The sequence below is a fragment of the Suncus etruscus genome, chromosome 5 (assembly GCF_024139225.1).
Source record: "Suncus etruscus isolate mSunEtr1 chromosome 5, mSunEtr1.pri.cur, whole genome shotgun sequence".
NCBI classification, from domain to species: domain Eukaryota; kingdom Metazoa; phylum Chordata; class Mammalia; order Eulipotyphla; family Soricidae; genus Suncus; species Suncus etruscus.
Window position 1 is genome coordinate 63,368,902 of NC_064852.1, and position 22,784 is coordinate 63,391,685.

At 44.5% G+C, this 22,784-nt stretch overlaps 1 protein-coding gene across 1 annotated transcript in view; it reads left to right on the forward strand.

Annotated features, from left to right (window-relative positions):
* STEAP3 (STEAP3 metalloreductase) overlaps nucleotides 1-15,806 on the forward strand; it is a 35,719-nt gene extending 19,913 nt beyond the window's left edge. Inside the window, exons 4-5 of the mRNA XM_049773144.1 lie at nucleotides 4,465-4,629; nucleotides 15,422-15,806. Coding sequence (XP_049629101.1) covers nucleotides 4,465-4,629; nucleotides 15,422-15,703 — 447 coding nt within the window. The 3' untranslated portion in view covers nucleotides 15,704-15,806. The remainder of the gene's footprint in view (nucleotides 1-4,464; nucleotides 4,630-15,421) is intronic.
* Nucleotides 15,807-22,784: the final 6,978 nt, after the last annotated feature.

Sequence of the window (22,784 nt, forward strand, 5' to 3'; positions counted from 1 at the left end):
AATTTCTGAGTGCAGAGCAAGGAGTAATCCCTGAGCACCATGGGGTGTGACCCCAAAACAAACAAACAAAAACAAAAAACAGAAAATGAATTACACCTAGTGGGCTCAAGAGCTATAAAAGATGCCAGAGATTGAACCTGGGTTGGCCACATGAATGGTAATTGCCTTACCTACTATGCTCTCTCCAGTTCCATAGTCAACTATTGCCACCACTGTCAGTGAGTGGAGCAAAGATTTTGGCCTTTAACAAGCCTCAAACTTTCTTTGGTCCACCAGGCTCTGATGTGTAGATTAACGTGTTTCAGCACAATATTTCTGATGCCCTTTGGTGGTATTTGCTTCCAATAGTCAGCCTGCTTGGCTGCTTCTTTCTGCATGACTCCTCAAAGACTAGCATGGTGTTGCTTCCCAGCAGGTGGAAAATTTAGGTGGCAAGGAGAATTTAGGCAGTGGGTGGGAAAAAAGATTCTCTGCCCCTTGTGGAATTTAGATGCCTTTACCCACTCTCTTTTCCTCTCTGAGCCTCCTGTTTTTAAATTCTCTACCCTGATGATGCTCTCCTTAATGTTCTATTAATCTGGTATTGCCACAGAGAGGTACATTGGTAACTTTTCCAGAATTCCAAATCTTTAGGGCTAATAGTTTTGCTGGAGGTTTCCAGCCAACCATTACTCCAAGATGAGATCAAGACCCCTGTGGCACACAACGTAGATTAAACTGGTTCTCTTCTGGAAAGCAGAGCTGAGACTGGTTGCTATGTTCATGCCAGGGCTGGGGAATGGTGAGAAGAAGCAGGGGGCTAACAGAGCAAAATAGTTTGGCAGTGGTTAGTTGGCCAGACCTTGACATATTCAAACTGATGCAGGAGAGGAGGCCAAACTACCTTAGGTTAGGATCTGAGCGGGTCACTTTAATCAGCTTTAGGCCCTCTGGAGCACTGAGGTATGACCTCAGTTTGCCCTTGGCCCACCTTCTTACTGGACCTTGTTCTCCTGGGCACTAGGAACTTGCCAAGGTTGCCTACAAGCTGCTGATTGGGAGGCAAAACTGTGCCCCATCTGTGGAGAAACACCTCTGAAGACAAGTTTGTTGACATTCTTTGCACCAACAACTAATATTTGTACAGCGCCTTCTGCTTCTCATTCCCTTAAAATGCAGAGTCACAGATTGATCTAAGGCAAAGATCAAGATCAAAGGCAATGTGCAGCCCTCACACTCTCTTCTCCCCAAGCTCTGCATCTAGTCCATGCTCTCAGAGAGAATCAAAGCACAATGCTGATGGCTTTACTGTGAAAAGGATTCTAGACTCCCACTGTTGTCAGGCTAAGGAGGGTCTCACACCACACAGCCTGTGCTCTCCCTGGTTTCAAAGTCCACAGTTCTCTGGACTACATCCCCTTTGGATCTACATTGTCCTCCAAGCAGGCAGAGCTCATTCCTCTGACCCAGACTTCTCATCTTGGGAACTTTGGACATTTGATAAATTCCTATTCCTACTTCAAAACATTGCTTCTATTAAGCTCCTTCATTTCCCCTACACTCCCTTTTGAAAGGTGGCAATTTAAATTTTTTTGTTATAGTTAGAAAGCTACAATGATATTAAGTTTATAGTTTCTATACCCACAATTACTACACCCACCACCACCAAAGTGCCCACAATCTTCCACCATCATTAGCCTAATGTGTTGTTACTGTTTGTTTTCTTCTGCTCTCCTGTTATGAGTCCTTTTCAAGTCTAACTGCTGCCTAATTGAGAGTTCAATTCCTGTTCTCCATTTTGAGTCCCATTGTTCCTAATTCAGATTCCCATATCTTGGACACTGAGTGACCAGTTGAGAAATTGGCCACCACAAAACCAATACCAGTCATCTCTTAAAAGGAGGGTGTGAAAAACTTGGGAAAAGAACTGCCATTGAGAGCAGTGGCATTAGCTGGGAATGTGGCTTAGTTGCTAGGCACACACATGGCGTGTATACAGTGCAGGTTTCAACCCCTGGCATCAGAAAAGGAAAACATAGCACTCATTTATTACTTGAATATAATGAGTGTTAGCTAGTGTTATATATCAGTCATGTGCCAGTCATATCTATTTCACAAACATTGTTCCTTTCTTTAATCCTTGCATGGATACTTTCAGAATAGCAATTGGTTGTTCTTAGCCAAATTGGGATATTCCCCACCCCTTAGGGCTTGTGATTACTGGCAGCACCAATGTTGGGCATGGCTGCAAAGAATTGCCTAAGACTGGAGAGCCCCATTACATCCTCTTCCTCAGACCCTTCCCTCTCCTCTAACAACAGAACTTGGGACAAGGAGAGGAACTAAAGCCCCTGCATCTAACCTATGGGGAAGAAAATCTTGCCTGGGGATACCACTAGTCCATCTCTAAGAGAGTGCTGTTAACTCTCTGATCTATATGTGACAATGGTTCCTGGGGAACCCCAAGGCAGCACCATGGTTCAGTAGTGGGGATAGGAGGAGTAAAAAATGCCATGGTTGTTGGAGGTAGCAGAAACTTAGACCTTCACACAGGCCCCTCTCCACCCATCTCTGCCCACCCCATCTCACCAACCCTTGCCAGGTATCACCACAGTATGTCGAGCAGCTCCTGGGGGGAAAAACCAAGTGTGGTATGTGTCTGTCATCTGCTAAACTCTGACTTGTGACATTAGCTGCCTCATCTTTACCAAAATACACGAAGGAATGAGTAATAAGGTATATTTGAAGCATAAACAAGTTGCCACAAAGAGATGACTTAGCAGCAGTTGTCAACACTGCTGTGAGTAAGACTCTGGGCATCATGAACTAGGACATCTCAGTCCTGGTCAGGCACAAATGGACACAGCTTCGTCCCTTATACACTCTTGAGAACATGCACAAGCCCAATTCTAGGATTCTCCCATGACCTTCTCTGCCCTTATCCTACCCTCACAGTAGAAGCACTAAGGCCCAGCTACTGTTCCTCCATGTCCTGCATCCCTCCCTAATAATCAGGACAAGAAACTGGGACTTTCCCCCAGACCCTTGGTACTTTGTGATTTTGAAGACACTACAGTGAGGCTGACTGATAAAAAAGAATGGAGTCCATCCTTTTTCTCAGCTTACACCAACATAGCATGCCCCTTGTCTCTCTAAACTTCTCATAAGTTTTTCCATCATTTTTCTCAGCCCATCAGACTCATTTTTAATTTTCTATCTGGATCCCAGGACTGTTTTTTTTTGTTGTTGTTGTTGTTGTTGCTGTTATTTTTTGGTTTTGGGTGGATTTTTTTCTCCTTGTGAAATAGTTTCTCAAAAGTCTGAGTCACTCTTCATTGCTCACTGAGACCTGCCTGTGAAAGCAGGGCACATTTCCTGCTGGTGGCACAGTCCCTTGTTCTCTGGGAGAATAACAGCACCCCATTTCCTGGACTTTCTCAGAGTGCATTTATACTTCCAGGAAGACAGCTCCCATTGTGGGCTCTCATGGAAGGACTGCAGTGAGGGGCCTCCCTCACCTGGGGGTAGAGAAGGAGGAGAGAATTGTCTGGACCCAGAAGTGGAGGACTGATTTGTGACTCCATGGAGCTTAATGTGGGTTCAGAACTCTATAGGGAAAGTAGGTGGCCTTGCTTTCGGTAACTCAGGCCTGGCATCTAGGAGGTACTTCTGAAGAGCTGGCTGAGCTGCTTGGTGGCAGGATGGCAGTTTCTGTTGCCTGGCAACAACACAGCCAACATTAAATGCCTCCAATAGAGAGGTCTGGAATCAGAGCATTTATGGAATTGAATGTGTGTGAGGTAGTATGTATGAGTGTGTGAATGTGTGTAAGTATGAATGGGTATGACTGCATGTGAGTGAATGTGTGTGTAAGTTTGTATGTGAGAGCATGAATATATGAGGGATTGAGTAATTGAGAACATATATTATGTGAGTTTCAACCTGGAAGTAAGGATACGGGCTCCTAGTGGATGGGGGTGAGTTGGTGTGAGTTGGTGTCAGGAGAGTCGAGTATCCAGGGGAGACAGGCTGGAGGGGAGACAGCAGGACCATGCACACCTCTAGGATAGTTCATCTCCCATATTGGGATGTGGGGACTAGATCCCAGTGTGGTGGTCACGTTTGAAGTTCTGTAGATCTCCTGGCTTCTCCTGACTCAGGTCACATTGCAGCTAGACTGCTCATCCTCCCCCAGCAGATTTGTTTGAGCCCCAGTCTCTGGGAGCTACCTAGGGCCTGGTCCCAGACCTGCTTTTCTCAGAGCTGAGTGTGTGGGAAGGAGTTTCTTTGTCAGTGTCTCACCTCCCTCATCTGTGATGAGGGCTCTGGTACCCTCCACCTCCTAGGGTTCTTGCAGGGGGTTTAGGGGTGCATGAGTTGGTATCTGAGAACAGAGCTGGGGCAGGTATGAGTGAAAGAAGTGTTGCTAAATCCCCAAACACCCTCTTGTAGCCCAGGCCATGACTTCTCTTCTACCTTTGTCAGGTTCTGACCAACAAGAGTAACCTGTGGAATGAGGAGGAAGTTTGGAGGATGGAGATCTACCTGTCACTGGGGATACTGGCCCTTGGCATGCTGTCCCTGCTGGCTGTGACCTCGCTGCCGTCCATCGCAAATTTGCTCAACTGGAGGGAGTTCAGCTTCGTGCAGGTAAGTGAGCTTTGCCTGGGCTAAGTGGCTGAGCAAGGCCCCTTTGCACAGCAAGTTCCTTCTTGCCCTGTGTTCCCTTGGCATTCACCATGGGGACCCTCATACATCATCACCTCATGAGGGTCTTGAGGGCCTATGATGAAGGGACCACTTTGGATAGTGTGTCCCCCTGACTTCACAGGTACATGGAAACATGGGACGGTGTAGTTCAGAATCACAGAAGACATAATCTCCATTTCTTTTTGTTTGTTTTGGTCTACATGCAACAGTGTTCAGGGCTTACTCCTGATTCTGCACTCAGAAACTCTTGTTCCCATTATGCCGGGCAGTCAAGAGTCAAAGGGGTCTGAGGAAATATTTGTTCCCCATAAAAGTCATAATGCACTTTGGCACAGTGAAGACTTTAGCACCACCAAAAACCAGCCCTCTCCACCTCTTTTCTGCCTTAGATTCCTCTTGGTGCATTTATTCACTCAAGACATATTTGTTGAAAACTTGCTATGTACCAGGTGCCACTATGCTCTGGCCTGGTATGTGAAAAGTAATATGACAGGCCCAGCCATGTGCCAATGAAAGAAAAGAGACCAAAACAGTTTTTACTTTGCTTTGGTTTCTGCGACTGTTCTCCACACAGAGGAGGTAGTCAGACCCCCTCCTCCCAACCCAGTGTGGGTGCACTAACTCATCCCCTCCTGCCTGGGTGCTGACTAATCTAGTATTCTGCCAACCCTGATGTATCAGCACAAAGAATAGTTCTAATGTCAACCCCATTCTCAAAAGAAATTGTTGGACACCTATCACCACACACGCAGGGTCCAGAATTGGATTTAGAAAAGGTCACTGACTAGCCATGCCTCCCAGAATTTACATGAATCGCCCTTGATCAATCAATGGATTGATTGGGTTGCTCATGGCCCTTTGAACAAAGCAGATCTGTGGTTTCTTGGGTTCAGTTCTTTTTAAGTGTATTTGTTTCTGAATCCTCCTGGCTCTGCTCATTCAGGCAAGTCTCTGGAGGAATGACAGGCCGAGGGTGAGAAATGTTCTGTGTATCTGCCACTAATCTTCATGGGTCACACATTCAAGTCTGGAAAATCCCTGTTCTGCCCAGAGTGTATCCTGGGTGTGCAGCTTCTTCACAATTAAAACAGATTGAAGGCTGTTGCCTGCTGGGAAGTAGCTCCCTTAAGCAGCCGTAGCTTACAAGGGCCAGCTCTCGCTGCCCAAGAAAGCCTTAGGATTTGATTTTCTTAGTAAAAGCAAACCAGGACCTCAGCAACGGTGAAGTCCAGCTATTTACAGTGGAGAGTAGAAATGCAAACTGGAGCATTCTACCTTTGTAAGCACTGGGCTGGGAGGCTGGAGAGGGGGGTTGGGAGGCAGGGCAGACAATGCATGTTGTCTGCCCTAAAAAGTCAACGCTCATTTCCCAATCACAGTGTGATTTTTTTTTCTGGCACTAGGTATGTAATTCAAAAACTTTCATATGCAAGGCAAGTCCTTTACTTGCCTTGGATCGGAAAAGGGACTTTCAGAGGTGGGGCTTGGTCCCTCTCTCCTACTCCTCACTCTGGCTCTGTAACCTTGGAAGGCATGTCATGCTCTGGAACCATTTTCCATCTCTACTAATGGACTTAATGGTCTCTAAGCCTTGAGCTATAATGAGTAAAGAAACATGAAAAGCATCTGGGCATTTTTCTTTTTTTTTTTTTTTTTTTTTTTTGGTTTTTGGGCCACACCCTGTGATGCTCAGGGGTTACTCCTGGCTATGCGCTCAGAAGTTGCTCCTGGCTTCTTGGGGGACCATATGGGACGCCGGGGGATCGAACCGCGGTCCGTCCTAGGCTAGCGCAGGCAAGGCAGGCACCTTACCTCCAGCGCCACCGCCCGGCCCAGGGCATTTTTCTTAGGCACTACTTTTCCTGTCTATACTACTAATGCCCGTTTCTTTTTCTTTCTTTTTTTTTTTTTTTTTTTTTTGGTTTTTGAGTCACACCCAGCAGTGCTCAGAGGTTACTCCTGGCTCTATGCTCAGAAATTGCCCCTGGCAGGCTCAGGGGACCATATGGAATGCCGGATTCAAACCACTGACCTTCTGCATGCAAGGAAAATGCCTTATTTCCATGCTATCTCTCTAGCCCTAATGCCCCATTTCTAAGTTCAGTAGGAGACAGTGAGGTGAAAGATTCTAATCCCCAGATCTGTCCAGGAAAGTGTTAGTGACCTGTATCAAGTGCACAGTGCTGGACCCTGAAAGCAGTTTAGTCTGTCACATCCAGTTTTTGTTGTTGTTGTTGGTGGTTGGTTGGTTGGTTGGTTTTGTGTCACATACGACAGGGCTTGCTCCATGTTTGAGGGCAGGACTCAAAATAACTGTTCTTAAATGCAATACATGCACTCCACTGCCATGAACCATCTCCATGGTCCACACCCAGCTTTTAAAAAATGAAATAGAAGAAAATACCAGCATGCTTTGTGGATAGTGAAGCTAGATCTGCTACAATACTATGGATTCAGCTGTTTTGTCTTCTGTCAAGTAACATAAAAGGGGACTCACTGTGAAAATCACAGAGCCCTCTAGAAGCAAAACAAACACCCAGGCATGCTGCCAATTTAGGTGTTCAGATACCCAGGGGAGGCTCTGGAATTTTGCTTCTGCAAACTCCCAGTATATGTCCTAGGTGCACAGCATGCTGGCATTTGGGGGAAAGGACACATGATCTGGACTGAAGACCACCTACTTAGCCACTTAGGCACCATTCAATAGGCTCTTTCTCCTTTTTTTTTTTTTTGGTTTTTGGGCCACATCTGGCCGCGATCAGAGGTTACTCCTGGCTTCATGCTCAGAAATTGCTCCTGGCAGGCTCAGGGGACCATATGGGATGCCAGGATTCGAACCACTGACCTTCTGCATGCAAAGCAAACACTTTACCTCCAGGCTATCTCTCTGGCCCCAAGGGGCTTCTCATTCTTACTTGTGTCTCTGTCTATTGTCTATGGTCACCAAGAGGGTTTGAATAAAGATATGTCATGGGAACTGAGCATGTAGCCAATAGGGGCTGGGGGGGGTTTTGTTTGTTTGTTTGTTTTTATAAGGCCTCAGAAGTGCTCAAGGCTTACCTACTAGTTTTGTGCTCAGGTATCACTCCTGATAGTAGTGATATATGCAGTGCTGGAGAGTGATCTGGGATCAGTTGTATAAAAGGCAAATAAATGCCTGACCCCCCTGTGCTACCTCCAAAGCCCTTGTCATATTTTTTGAGGTCTGCTTCACTCTCCCATAGAGGAGCTACATGGTGCCCACTTTCTTCCCCAGCCCATATCACTAGAGGGCTTAGAAGTGGCCATGATAATAATGACGTGTTTAGCTAAAAGCCACAAACACATGTGATCATGTCTTCTTTTTTGTCTGAACACTGCTGGGTGTGTCCCCTCTCCCACAAATTAAAAGCCCCAGATGGGATAGTGGAACACTTTGGGATCCTCTTTTACCTATTGTAGAATTTTTTCATTGTTCCTAAGGAGAGAGAAGTTGTTGTTGTTGTTGTTTTTTTAGGAGAGAGAAGTTTTAAAGAGCCACCTTGATGCCTGCCATTGCCCAAATGCCCCTGAGATGGGAAAGTCCCCAGGTCTTTGATACTGCCAGCCTTTAACTAGTTTTCCTGGTAAACCATTAACCCAAGCTAGCATTGTGCACCATGATATTTGGCCTGAGGATAATGTATATGGGAAAGTACCTTCACACTATTTGCAGGCTCTTCCCACTGTTTCCCACACTCGAACAATGGAGGCCAGGGTCATGTCCTGAGGGGGCACTGAGGTATGCCAGGCCTGGTAGAGTTCTAGCACATGGGAAAGGTGCCCAGTACAAATGGTGGGCCCAGAGTTCTTCTATGGACCATGACAAAAGAACAAGGAGTTCAGGTCTCCCAAGGCCCCAGTCATGGGATCCAGGCAGCGTGCTTGAGACAGCTTGTTGGAAGCCCCCAGATCTCAATGACGAGGCTCCTTTCTTCTTGGTCTCAGCTAGAGTTGCAGCAGTGATAAATGTACAAAAGCTCTGATACCCAACCAGTGTGCCCTGTTTCTGAAATACTGATAGTTTAACCAAGCATCCCCTGTCATTTTTAAGAAGTAGCCAGATTTAAAACTACAGTCTTGAATTCATACTCTCTGGGTTTATTAAACTTGTTCAGGTTTCCCCAGTAAATCCATACAAATAGAAGGAGAAGTGGTGCGGGGAGGCTAAGAAGCCAATTGTGCAACCTTAGGATGGTTGCTGGACTTGAGCAAGATTTATTTCTGAGAGACAGGAGAAATGGTACAGGAGTAGAGCAAACGACTAGACCGAGTTTGATCCCAGATATGGTCACCTGAGAAATTCTGGATTACCAAGAGTAATCCCTGGGTGAAAAGCCAGTAGAAAGTCCTGTGCATATCTAGATGAGGAAGGAAGGAAGGAAGGAAGGAAGGAAGGAAGGAAGGAAGGAAGGAAGGAAGGAAGGAAGGAAGGAAGGAAGGAAGGAAGGAAGGAAGGAAGGAAGGAAGGAAGGAAGGAAGGAAGGAAGGAAGGAAGGAAGGAAGGAAGGAAGGAAGGAAGGAAGGAAGAAGAAAAATATTCCTGGGTCAGAGAGACACTCAAGGAAGGAAGAAGGAAGGAAGGAAGGAAGGAAGGAAGGAAGGAAGGAAGGAAGGAAGGAAGGAAGGAAGGAAGGAAGGAAGGAAGGAAAAAGAAAAATATTCCTGGGTCAGAGAGACACTCTAGGGGCTAGTGCACATGCTTTGCATGCAGAAGGTCCAAGTTCAAATTCTAGCACCATCAGCTAGAGCAACGAACTCAGTACAAACAACTCATGAGCACTATCAAGTATAGTGGCCCAAAAATCAAGCAAAGATAAAAGAGAATTAGTATTCCTGATAAGTACTGCACTCTCAACTATTTTGTATTTTGTCAGAATAAACGATATAAAATGTTTCCTCATTAGAGGCCGGAGCGGTGGCACAAGCAGTAAGGCCTTGCCAGCGCTAGCCTAGGATGAACTGTGGTTCGATCCCCCAGCATTCCATATGGTCCCCCAAGCAGGAGTGATTTCTGGGCGCATAGCCAGAAATAACCACTGAGCATCATAGGGTGTGGCCAAAACAAACAAACAAAAAAAACTTTCCTTATTAGCCACTTCTAAGTGGATAGGTCAGTGGCATTAAGTACATTAGATATTGTGCAATCATCACATCCCCATCTCCAGGGTGTTTTTCCTCTTGTGAAACTGTGCCCTTTAAACAACTTCCCACTTTTTTCTCTGCAGTCCATGGCAGTCAACTTCTGTTCTATGAATGTGACTACTCCAGATGCCTGCTATAAGTAGAATCATACAATTGTCCTTTAAGCCTACATCCTTTTTAACCACATGTCAAAAATATCTTTGTGTGTGCAAGGAGGAGTGCCAGGGATGGAAATCAAGGTCTCAAATGCAAGGCATATATATGTTCTACCACTAAACTATTCTACTACAATTTTCCCTCTTGTATGGTTGAATAATATTCCATTATACATCTTGTTTATCCATTTAATTGCCAATGGGCATTTAAGTTACTTCCCCTTGTTAGTTATTGTGACATTTAAGTTACTATGGGCATTTAAGTTACTTCCCCTTGTTAGTTATTGTGACAATGCTGCTATGAACATGAATGCACAGATCTGCTTTCATCTCTTTACAGTATTAGTCCAGAAGTGCAATTGCTGGAGCAGAGGGAAATTGGTTTTCGTTTGTTTGTTTTGGGGTCCACACCTGGTGAGGTTCAGGAGTTACTCCTGGCTCTGCGCTCAGAAGTAACTCTGGAGGTACTCAAGGGACTAATGGGATGTTGGGAATAGAATCCAGGTTGGCTAAATGCAAAGTAAATGTCCTCCCTACTGTACTATTGTTCTGGCCCCTTAATCATATTTTTAATGTGTTGAGGAATTGCTCAACAATGTTCCCTAATAGTTGCAACCATTTCATACTCAACGGTATGAAAAAGATCCAATTTCTCTTCCTCCTCACCAACAGGTGGAATTTTCTGTGTTTTTGATAGAATTCCTGATGGGATTTCTGTGTTTTTGATTTGTATTTCCCTAATGTCTGGTGACACAAACATCTCTTTCTGGTGTTAATTGGTTACTTTTGTCAATTTTGGAGACATTTCTATTTAAAGTTCCTTGCCTATTTTTTTTTTTTTTTTGTGGTTTTTTTTTTTTTTTTTTTTTTTTTTTTTGTTTTTGGGCCACACCCGGTGACGCTCAGGGGTTACTCCTGGCTATGCGCTCAGAAGTCGCTCCTGGCTTGGGGGACCATATGGGACGCCGGGGGATCGAACCGCGGTCCGTCTCCTAGGCTAGCGCAGGTAAGGCAGGCACCTTACCTCGAGCGCCACCGCCCGGCCCCTTTTTTTGTGGTTTTTGAGTCACACCCGGCAGTGCTCAGGGGTTTTTCCTGGCTCCGTGCTCAGAAATTGCTCCTGGCAGGCACGGGGGACCATATGGGATGCCGGGATTCAAACCGATGACCTTCTGCAAAAGGTAAACGCCTTACCTCCATGCTATCTCTCCGGCCCCATTCTTGCCTATTTTTTAATTGGGTTTATGCTTATTTATACATTCATTTTAATTAATTTGATATGTATTTGCAAATATTTTTTGTCCTAGGGACACTTTTATTTTTACAATTAGCCTCTTTCTCGTTTTGTAAAATTTATGTTCAGAGGGTGTGAGTACTTTTTAACTCCAGTCTTTTTCAACAGTAACAAAGATCAGAACTTTGGAAGGATGGGTGTGGATAAGTTCTTATGGGATTTAGAATTCCTGACACACATGTCTGAGAGTTGCAAGGTCATGGCTCTGTGTGACACAGTCCAGTAGGGGAAGAGGGAAGTTTCCATTGAGGACTGACCATTTTATTATGACTTATGGAGAAAACCAAGTAATACAAAATCAACCACAACCCTTCCCAATGGGCTGTTGGAATCAGGAAGTTAGTATGACGGAAATAACAATGCCAAAATAAGTTAGGAGGGGAAAGACCTGGGGGGTCAGGTCTTTTGGTAGCGTATAGTATATTTATTCAGATCAAACAGGTACTTGGAAATCTGTCTATGAGCTTATCATATACAGCCATTAGAAAGCTTTAATGGGGCCAGTGTGATAGCACAGTGTTAGGGTGTTTGCCTTGCACATGACTGACCCAGGATGGACTTGGGTTTGATCCCCAGTATCCCATATGATCCCCCAAGCTAGGAGCGATTTCTGAGCACATAGCCAAGAGTAACTCCTGAGCGTCACCAGATATGGCCCAAGGCCCCCCAAAAAAAGATTTATTAAAGCTGAAGTAATAATACAGCAAGTAGGGCACTTGCCTTGCACACGTCTGACCTGAGTTTGATCTCTGGCATCCCATATGGTCCCCTGAGCTCGGCATGAGTGATCCCTGTGCATAGAGCCAAGAATAATTCCTGATCATCAGGTGTGGCCCCAAACTGGAAAAAAAAATGTTTTTTAGTATTGTTTTTTAGGAGACATATGCAAGTGATTCTTCCAAAGAACCCTCTTTTTCCACTTACTGTGATTTACTGTGTTTGTAGGTGTTTGTACAGGAACAGGTACCAGCAAATCACCGCTGCACTAGCTGGGAGTGAGAATGAGGGATATTAGCAGAATTAGATATACTTAGAAGCTTGTCTATGGCTGGGAGGATGGTGCAAAAGTCTGGGACAAATGTCTGCATGCAGTATCCTCATGTTCAATCCCTGGCACCCCACACTTCCTCAGCACTACAGGGAGCAACTCCCAGTGCACCCAGTCAGAAGTAGCCCCCTAAGAATGACTAAGTGTGGCCAAGAACAAGAAAATAAATAAATGAACATGTCTAAGGGGAGTACAAGCCAAGCAAAACTCTCCGCTGAGCCCTTGGATCAATACTGACAAGCTGGGCCAGAAGGTAAACGAGAAGGCACTTGTTTCAATAAGACTGGTAATATCTCTTTGGAAAAGCGTGCATGTGTTCATGGTTTAATGGATTGCTGCTATTTTCATTCCATACATAATAAACATGGTCTTTCCTGCCCCAGACCTCTCAAAGACTCTTTGGTACTCACAGAATTCCATCAAAACTGCCTGTCCTCTTTTCCCAGCCCCAATGGGGCTCTAACGCTGAGTGACCCCTAATTTCTGTATTGCCTGTCTCCTCTGAAGGACATGAACAATCTACATTTCCACTCCCCCAACCCCTGCCTTTAGTTTCTGGACTCAGTTCCTCTCACTGAGGCTGATGAGGTGTTGCAGCAGTAGTCTGTGGCTCACTGCTGGGTAATGCTCCGAATCCTTCTATGGGAGCTTTCCCAGACGCTGGAGAGGCTGAGCTGCCCACAGACAGTTCCACTTTCCTGGCACTTGGGGTGACTGATGAAATGCTCTTGGCTGGCAGTTCCCAGCACTCACTAGTGCCCACACTGCTGGACAATGCTAAGACAGCAAGGATTGTTTCCAGGTGATCTGCAATGGCCTTGCTCTCTCCTATAGCATTTGTCACCTCCCAAATGGAAATTATTCTCAACAAGGATTCCACTTAGCATGGCAGGAAGAAGGGGTCTGTGCCCACAGAGCCCATGTGTGTAGGACTTGAGTGCCAGAGTACCCCACCTGCAGGCCCCTTCAAACCCACTTCACTGTCAATGCTAAGTCCATGAATAATTTTCACTTTGTGCTTTTCTTAAAGTCAACTTACATTTCTATCAAGCCTTATTTTTTTATTTTACTTATTGATTGATTAATTGGTTTTTGGGGCACACCCAGCAGCGCTCAGTGGTTATTCTTGGCTCTGCACTCAGAAATCTCTCCTGAAAGGTTGTGGAACCATATGGGATGCTGAGAATCAACTGGGACTCAAAGGAATAGGGTGCAGATTTTGTGTTTATGAGGACCCAAGTTTCTTTTTAACTTTTTTTTTTTTTTTTTTTTTGGTTTTTGGGTCACACCCGGCTGCGCTCAAGGGTTACTCCGGGCTCTATGCTCAGAAATCGCTTCAGGCAGGTTCGGGGGACCATAGGGGATGCTGGGATTTGAACCACCATCCTTCTGCATGCAAGGCAAATGCCTTACTTCCATGCTATCTCTCTGGCCCCGAGGACCCAAGTTTCTTTCTTTTTTTTTTTTTTTTTGGTTTTTAGGCCACACCCATTTGACGCTCAGGGGTTACTCCGGCTATGCGCTCAGAAATCGCCCTTGGCTTGGGGAGACCATATGGGACGCCGGGGGATCGAACCACGGTCCGTCCTACGCTAGCGCTTGCAAGGCAGACACCTTACCTCTAGCACCACCTTCCCGGCCCCAGGACCCAAGTTTCTTAACACAAAATTACACCTCACAGTACTGCTAGAGTGACCATGAGGGGCCCCAGCTTCTCTGGGCCTAAGCATTGAACTGTGCATTCTGGTTAGCTGAGTATCACTGTGCTCTCCTGAGCACTATTTGGGAAGCACAAAAATAAATAGTTTTGTGGCAGCTGTCAGATGTATTAGTAACAGTCTGGATGGCCTATTTATTTTTATTTTGGGGAAGTTTGGGATCGTTGGGCCATGCCCAACAATGCACAGGGGTTTTGCCTGGCTTGGCACCAGGATTTGCTGATGGTGGTACTTGGGAGACCATATGGAATGCTGCAGATTGAACCCCATTGGTCACATGCAAGGCAAGTATCCTACCTGCTATACTACCTCTGCAGCTCCTGCAATCTAGATGAGTTATTATTGTCCCATTGAACTCTCATGAATCAATTCTTATTCACCTTTAGGAGTAAGCATTATTTATATTTTTACTCATTATGTTATGGTGCAGAATTTGAAAAGACTGTACTGATTATTCCCATGGTTTCTGGTGCTTTGATGAAAGTACATGACCTCCAGGCCTAGAGTCTGTAGAGTATTTATTAACTCAGCTCTCTGGCTGAACCAAGAAAAAAGGCCCATGCATATTTTTAGAGAGATTGAGATTCCATGAAAGATTTTAAAGAGATAAGGAATGCTGGTATCTCTTAGAGTACATAGTTAATTTGAAGGACCAGAGAGGTAGTTCAATAGGCCAGAATAAGTATTTAGCATACAGGAAGCCTGAGTTCAGTTCCTGCCTGACACCACCTGGATTCCTGAGCACCATCAGGAGCAAATCCCCAAGTATAGAACAGAGTAGTCCCTGTGCACCGCCAGGTGTGGCCCAATAAACTACAGCAATGAAGAAATAATTCTGGATCTTAAACATTTCTTCAGTTGACTTACATAGAAAATTATCGCTAAAGTGTTCCTAAATTGCAAGATAAAAGTGTGGGTTCAGAAGTAATTTATCTCGATGAATAAATAATGGATTAACAAAATTAGAACATACAAATAAGGCTGAAAATTTTGGGTGTTGGGAGGAAGGAGCTCCCCAGCAGTTCTGGAGGACTACTCCCAGTAATACTTGACCCCATGGGTAAGTATCTACCTGACTGTTGATCAGGCCAGGTGATACAGAAATGCTCAAGCCCATGGGCTTGTGGCCACAAGAGCTATACACAGAGGGCTAGGGTAGATGGGGTCTAGTTTTGGGGAACCTCACGCAGGGTCTCCAGTTCTGCCCACTCTCTAGGACTGGGGTTCTTTGAACCCAATGCACTAAAAACTTAAGACCCCTCTCTTCCCCAAGAGAGCAAATGAACCACAGCAGGGAGCCTGTGGCCCCCTACTGGTATACCAGCCCTCATTGCAACCTTTTTCTCTCCCACAGTCCAACCTGGGCTTCGTGGCCCTGCTGCTAAGCACCCTGCACACGCTCACCTATGGCTGGACACGCGCCTTCGAGGAGAGCCGCTACAAATTCTACCTGCCTCCCACCTTCACGCTCACGCTGCTGGTGCCCTGCGTGGTCATCGTGACAAAAGGCCTCTTCCTCTTACCCTGCTTGAGCCGCAGACTTTCCAAGATCCGAAGGGGCTGGGAGAAGGATGGAGCCCTGCACCTCACACTGCCCAAGAACCATTCGCTGGCCCAGAAGACAAGCCACGTGTGAGTGCCTGAACCCTGCTCTGGAAAGCAAACCTGGAGGCACAGTGCCTGGAGCGTTCTAGGGCATCTTTACCTGATCAGGCAGTCAAAGTGACTCAGCTCAGATTAGTGGAGTGACCACCTTCGTACACATCTGCCTGTGTACCTGCTAATATTCAGAATGACGTCCACGTGTATATTCATATGTATTTCATATAGGTACCAGAATTTACAATTATGCTCATTTAGCTAAGCTCTTGAGTCCCTGAGATGTCAGCCTATGAATGAAAAAGCCAGTTCCAGCAGCAGCTCATGCTTTGGGGACATTTGCAAAACATTTTTGCACAGAAGTGCAGTGAGAGGTTGGACCTTGGTGTAATGAATTCATTTGTGCCACCACCACCCCACATTCTTCTTTCTACTTCCCCAAGCTTTTTCAGGGCTCTAAGGAGAAGGCAAGAATACAGCTGTTCCTGGAGCCTTATTGGGGTGCATGGGCTAGGGAGTAGCCAGTGAGAAGGGCTTACAGCTTCTCCTCATCCACCTCTGTGAGCAACAGGAGGCTAGGTGGGTGCTGGGGTGAGTCTGGTGTCTATGCCCAGGGAAAGCCAATCAGAGGCCTGGTCTTTGTCAGGCAGAAGGGGTTGCTCTCCCTCCCCCATCCAGCCTCCCAGATGAGCTGGGAGGTTTGCTTCTGAACTCCCCACCGCAGTGCAAATGGATCCTCAGGCAGGAGTGTGAAATCACAGCCTTGCTGGTACACTAATGAGCCCTCTCTTGAAAAAAAGTGTCCAGGCCTCCTTTGCTTCTATCCCAGGAGGACCCCTCCCTAAACCATTGTGCCTTCTCGCCTCCTTGTTAGTTTGTCTCCCTGGTAAGCCTAGAACAGATCACCTCAATGTCAGTTCCAATGGAGGTGCAAACTGGTGCCTGTTTAAATCTCCTGGCTCTCAGGACCCCCATGGGGGTGGAGATAAGGGAGAAGGATTGCCTAGAGTCAGTTGTGAATGCTGGAAGCACTTTGAATGTCCTCTGCCTCCCAGAACAGAATACATGCATGAGCATGCAGGAAGCCACTGTGTCTGAGGAGGGTCTGTATGCACATACCTGAACTGGGCTTTTCCATCAGAGCTACAGACTTAATACACAGCTATTGCCCCAAAGCATAACCACAACAGGATATATGTCCACATGTCCTGTGTCATCTCCCTGCTGCTTTATACTGAAACAGGTTTCATCGCTGATGCAGTGGCTTTTCTTTGAATCTTAGCTGAACCCTCATCTTATAGCAGAACCAGATCACCACTATAACCTCTCTTTCTCTCTCTTTCTCTCTCTCTCTCTCCCTCCCTCTCTCCCTCCCTTATTCCCTCCCTCCAAAAACCCCTTTAATCCTAAGGATTGATGTGCTGATACTGGCAGATCTCAGTGAGAAGCACATAGAGCAGTTAGCTGAATGGGGGTGTAGATCACTCTTACTTCTTAAAAACTGGGGATGTCTTAGGATAGAACAGGGAGTCAGTGGACTGAAGAGATAGTACCTCGCTTAAGGGGCTTGCCTTGCATCATACAGCTGACCCCTGGAACCACTGGAGGCAAACCAAAAGCACAGAATCTGGTGATTTCTGAGTGTACTGCCCCCAACCCTGAGCCTGAACTTACGCAGTGATGTCAATGAAGGCTGCCTTCTTACTAGTGCAAGGACTGCCCTATTCCTTGGGGAGGCAAGGGGGCTTCATGAATTCATATCTGTGGAGCATGTTAGGGTTCTCTAATAAAAAGAAGAAAAGGAAAATTAAGTGCAGACTCTTGGGCAGGCCAATGAGCAGTAGAGCCAGAAGCACTCTACACACCTTACCCATGCATGCCAAGGCTGACATGAGCACACCAAGGCAGAAACGCTGCCAGAACTTCATCTGCTCACTGACAAGGAGGTAGATTGGTGCTTACTCAGCAATATGAGGGCTCGTTGTTTCCAAGGAACCCACCTACCCTGGCCACCTTCAGTCAGTGTCAGCTTGCCTCTTCTCCTCAACCCTGTCCCTTGGTCTTTCTACCAAAAATGTTGATGCAGACTCAGTTCAGTGCTCTTCATTTGCTCACCTGATCCTGAGGTGGGTGAAAAGGGGGAAAGACAGAGTCTAGACATCTTTGTCTGGCATTGCTATTTTCTGTGGCTTCCCCTACCTCACCAGGCTCTCACCCATGAGAGCAGTAAAGTTTGTGCCTCTGAGTGCAAATGCACCCAAACAATTGTGCCCTGGAAGCCTCCATGCCTCATTCTGAGAGGTTGATGTTTAAATCTGTGCCATCTTGTCCAGGTATTTTGTTTCTATCTTGGAGCACTTGCCTGAAAAACGACCAAAGTAAACACTTACCCTTAAGTGAATTCCGGGGCTTTTCTTCTGTCCTTTACCTGCCCAATCATTGAATGATTGGTGCCAGGAGACTTCTAAAATGGATCTAGCTCCAAGGGGGGAAGCTTATTAGGTGAGCCCAATAGCTCCAGGTTCAAACTCCTCTTTGGGGACAAGCAGGCATACAGTGCCAGAGACACGCTTGTGAAGGCTTGGGGAGAGCCAGATACCAAGGAAGGTGGCAGGCAGTTGAAAGGCCCACCAGGAGGGGTGGGAAAGAATCCTGCAGGGCAAGGTCTATACTGGGTCCAGAGGCACAGTCTTGAGTGGAGGTTTGCTATGGATTTTAGCTATTCATGCACGTGGCTGTGGCATTGGGGATCCCAAACTAAAGAGCTGGTGAGATGCACCAAACCTGAAGGGCCCAGCCAGACCAGGAACTCACTGTCCACCTGCCTGAGGCACTGACTGCTGAGCTTCCCCTGCACCCAACAACAAATAATTTCAAATACTCTGTATTTTTAATGTCCAAAATGACATACTCTAGCTATGTGTGTAGTGTTTTAATAAATGTACGTTCTTAGCTAAAATATAAAGTAGAAATAAAGATAATAACACAAAATGTATGTAATACTTATTAGATAACAATGACTAATCTTAATTATATAATGATGTTGTAAGTAACTATAGAAATGATCTTAATGTTCCTGATTAAAATAAGTTGATTTTTAGAAAATATAGTGACTCAATTAAAAATTCTTAATCATTTTATAACTGAAATTTTAAAGACTAAAGAGGTGCGTGTGCTGGGGCCGGAACAGTGGTGTAAGGGGTAAGGCATCTGCCTTGCCCATACTAGCCTAGGACGGACTGTGGTTCAATCCCCCAGCATCCTATATGGTCCCCCAAGCCAGGAGCGGTGTGTGTGTGTGTGTGTGTGTGTGTGTGTGTGTGTGTGTGTGTGTGTGTTCAATCCCCCAGCATCCTATATGGTCCCCCAAGCCAGGAGCGGTGTGTGTGTGTGTGTGTGTGTGTGTGTGTGTGTGTGTGTGTGTGTGTGTGTGTGTGTTTGAAACAATGTTAAAGGCCATGAGAATTCAAGAAGGGTAAAAAGTAACACTGTCCCCTAGGGAATATGTTATGACTACAACTGAGTGAGACAAAGAAAAGGGGACTTTATTTTGGATAATTCTTTTGAGTCTTTGCTATGAAGTGGGGTGAGAGAGAATGGTAACTGGAGACACTACGTCATAGAAGGAAGGAGATGTGGGGCCAATGTGACAGTACAACGGGTAGGGCACTTGCCTGGTACATAGCTGACCCAGGTTCGATCCCCATATGGTCCTTTGAACCTGCCAGGAATGATCTCTGAGCTCAGAACACGGAATAAGCCCCGAGCACTGCCAGCTGTGGCAAAACCAAATGAAAAAGAAAGTAAATGTGTTCTTTTTGTCATGGTTCTGAGCTAAATACATTTATTTTGTTTGTTTTGTTTTGGGGCTACACTTGATGGTGCTAAGGGGATGCTCCTGACTCTGCACTCAGGAGTCACTTTTAACAGTGCTCAGAAGATCATATAAGATTCCAGAAATTGAACAAATTGGCACCATGAAGGGCAAGTGCCCTACCTGCAATACTATCACTCTAGCCCCTCTAAACACATTTTTTACTGTTTCTGGGGAAAAATCATGATGAGCAGGAACAGAAGTGTTTGAAAACTCTATCACACACACACAGAAAAACACTCACACATTCACACACACACATGTACACATAATGGAGAGAGATTATGAATATGAATGAGATACTAAAGTCCTAAAGGCTAGGCTATGAAGGGATGTCCAGGGCACAGCTGACTTTGGAAAGGAATGTGGTGGTCAATTTATCTTAACACTAATGAGTTTTAGTGCTATGATGTGTAAAAGACACTTTCTGATACCGTCTCTCCTTGGGTGCAAGAATGGGGTTAGTCAGTGCCATCTGCTGAGAGCTATAGGGAAGGAAGGAAGTTTGACTTTGAGACTTGGAGAAGGAGGTGAAAGTTCAAAATAATTATGGGAGAGGGGCTGGAGAGAGAACAGTGGATAGGGCACTTGTCTTATAGGTGACTGAACAGGGTTTGATTCCCAGCATCACACATGGTCCCCTGAGCACCAGGAGTGAGGTTTGTTTTTTTTTTTGTTTGTTTGGTTTTTGGGTCACACCTGGCAGTGTTCAGGGATCACTCCTGGCTCTGTGCTCAGAAATCACTCCTGGCAGGCACGGGGAACCATAAGGGAATTTGAACAACTGTCCTTCTGCATGCAAGGCAAATGCCCTACCTCCATCCTATCTCTTCGGCCCCAACCACCAGGAGTGATTTTTGAGTGCAGAGCCAAGAGCAGCCCCTAAGCATTGCCAGATGTGGTCCCAAAACAAAAATATAATTGTGGGGAAAAATTAAAATGGAATTAACCGGGGGGGGGGGGAGAGAGAGAGAAAGAGAGAGAGAGAGAGAGAGAGAGAGAGAGAGAGAGAGAGAGAGAGAGAGAGAGAGAACAGGGCTAGCAACAAGCAAACAAATAACACATGAACTAATTTATGACATTTGTCTAAGATAAAACACTTGAACTGTGTATAAGTGGAGTTTTTGTTCAGTTCAATGCTGTTTGCCCAGAAATTTCTCTAATTATTCCAGATAGTTCTTCTTGGTGCAGCTTGATCTCTAATGTTACTCAATTTATTGGCCTTGTTTTTGTTGTCTCTGTTCAGAAATGAACAGTTCCAAATGGAACCTTGAATGCACTTAGCAACCAAAAAGTCTCCACTGCCAAACTACCCAGAAAATGAATAATCATCATTTGTTTGTAGAGTGTTGATTTTATTTATTGGACAAGAAAGCCAACTTTTTTTTTCTATCATTTCTATTGGATTCTATGCCTATTCTGGAAATTTTCATTTTTTCCCACTAGTTAAAAATTTTCCCCAACTAGAAGGATTCATTAAGGTGATTGATTAGGGCCTTCACTTCCTGTAGATTCTTCCTCTACAAAATAACTCATTCCTAAACAAAAGAATTTTATATATTTTTGTAAAGTTATACCTTAACTTTGAAACTACCTGCTGTTTCACTGAAAGATTGCATTGCAATTCTTACAGCATTTGTGACAATTGAGGGGAAAAAAAAATACATTTTTGTTACATAATTCTATCTGATCCAAATCCAGGACAAACTCAAGAGTCTTGAATTTATCATGATAAATGTTAATAAAAGAAAGGTTAATAAAGTAAACACATATTTGATTTATTTCTAAATTAAAATCAACTTTTACTGAATTTTTGGGAAGTAAGGGAAATCAGCAGGGTAGAAAATGAATGAGCGCACACACGCACACACCAATAAACATGCAAAATAAAGCCTTCCTTCCTGGCAGGAGCAAATTCAAGTCCTTTCAGGAGAAAAACATTCTCAGTTCAGCTTAACCAATTGAGGGAATATGAACACACTATCAAACAGAACCAGCAGAATTGCAACCTTCAAGGACTTCAAACAATAGAACTAACAAATATAGGATAATGATACACTAACTGGATAAAGGGGGTGTGGCTCAGCATGTGTGAGGCTCTGGATTTGATTCCTGATACCACAAAAAGTATATGCATACTAAATGTAAGACATTTTTTAATTGATCCAAAAATAAGTAAGCAATAAGACAGAAAATTTGAGTGTGATTAAAAAAACAAAAAACAGAGTTTTCAGAAATTAAAAAAAAAATGGAAGCAAAGCCAATTAAGTTTACCAGTCAATTAGAGAAAATTAGTAAATTCTAAAGTGGAGTGAAGAATTAGAGTGCAAAAAAAAAAAATAAAAATAAAAAAAAAAAGAATTAGAGTGCAGTTAGAGAAATAGAAAATGTAAGAGTTAAAAGAGATGAAGGTTAAAGTAAGAGATAGCATGGAGGTAGGGTGTTTGCCTTGCATGCAGAAGGACGGTGGTTTAAATCCCGGTGCTCCATATGGTCCCCCAAACCTGCCAGGAGCGATTTCTGAGCATAGAGCCAGGAGTAAACCCTGAGCACCGCCAGGTGTGACCAAAAACCAAAACAAACAAAAAAAATAGATGTTAGAAACAAATGCAAATCTACCAAAAACTGCATTTGTGTTAAACTCTTAATTCAAGTGTTCCTTCTGGCTCTAGTTCACAGGATCCTAGTGATGCGTGGGGACCATATGGGGTGCCCAGATGGAACCCAGGTGAACCATACAAAGCAAGCACCCTTTCTCATTTTCTGCTGTACTTCTCTCAAGCACCTTCAATAAATATTTAAAAGTATCATAAAGATTATATTTTCTAAACATAGCACAAAAATTCTTAGAAATACGAAATATATGACTATATTTTAAATGCCTATACACTTTGAAATTTAAGATGTTTATACATTTCTAACAAGGAATTAATACACAGAAAATCATAAATATATTTAGTTGTAACTTCATAGTATAAATCTCCATGTCAAAATTTGTTGATTATTGTAAAAGATATTAGAAGGAAAGCAGTAGCTCCAATAAAAATGCACCAAGAAGCAAACCCAGAAATCTAAGAAGAAAAAAACAATTCTAAGTGTAAGAGCAGAAATTAAAATTAAAAAAAAAACATCTTTTAAAGAGACTTGACAAATCAAAGGTTAGGTTTTTTTGGTTAGGTGTTTATTTTTTTTACTTTTATTTATTTATTTATTTTGGTTTTTGGGTTACACCCGCAGCACTCAG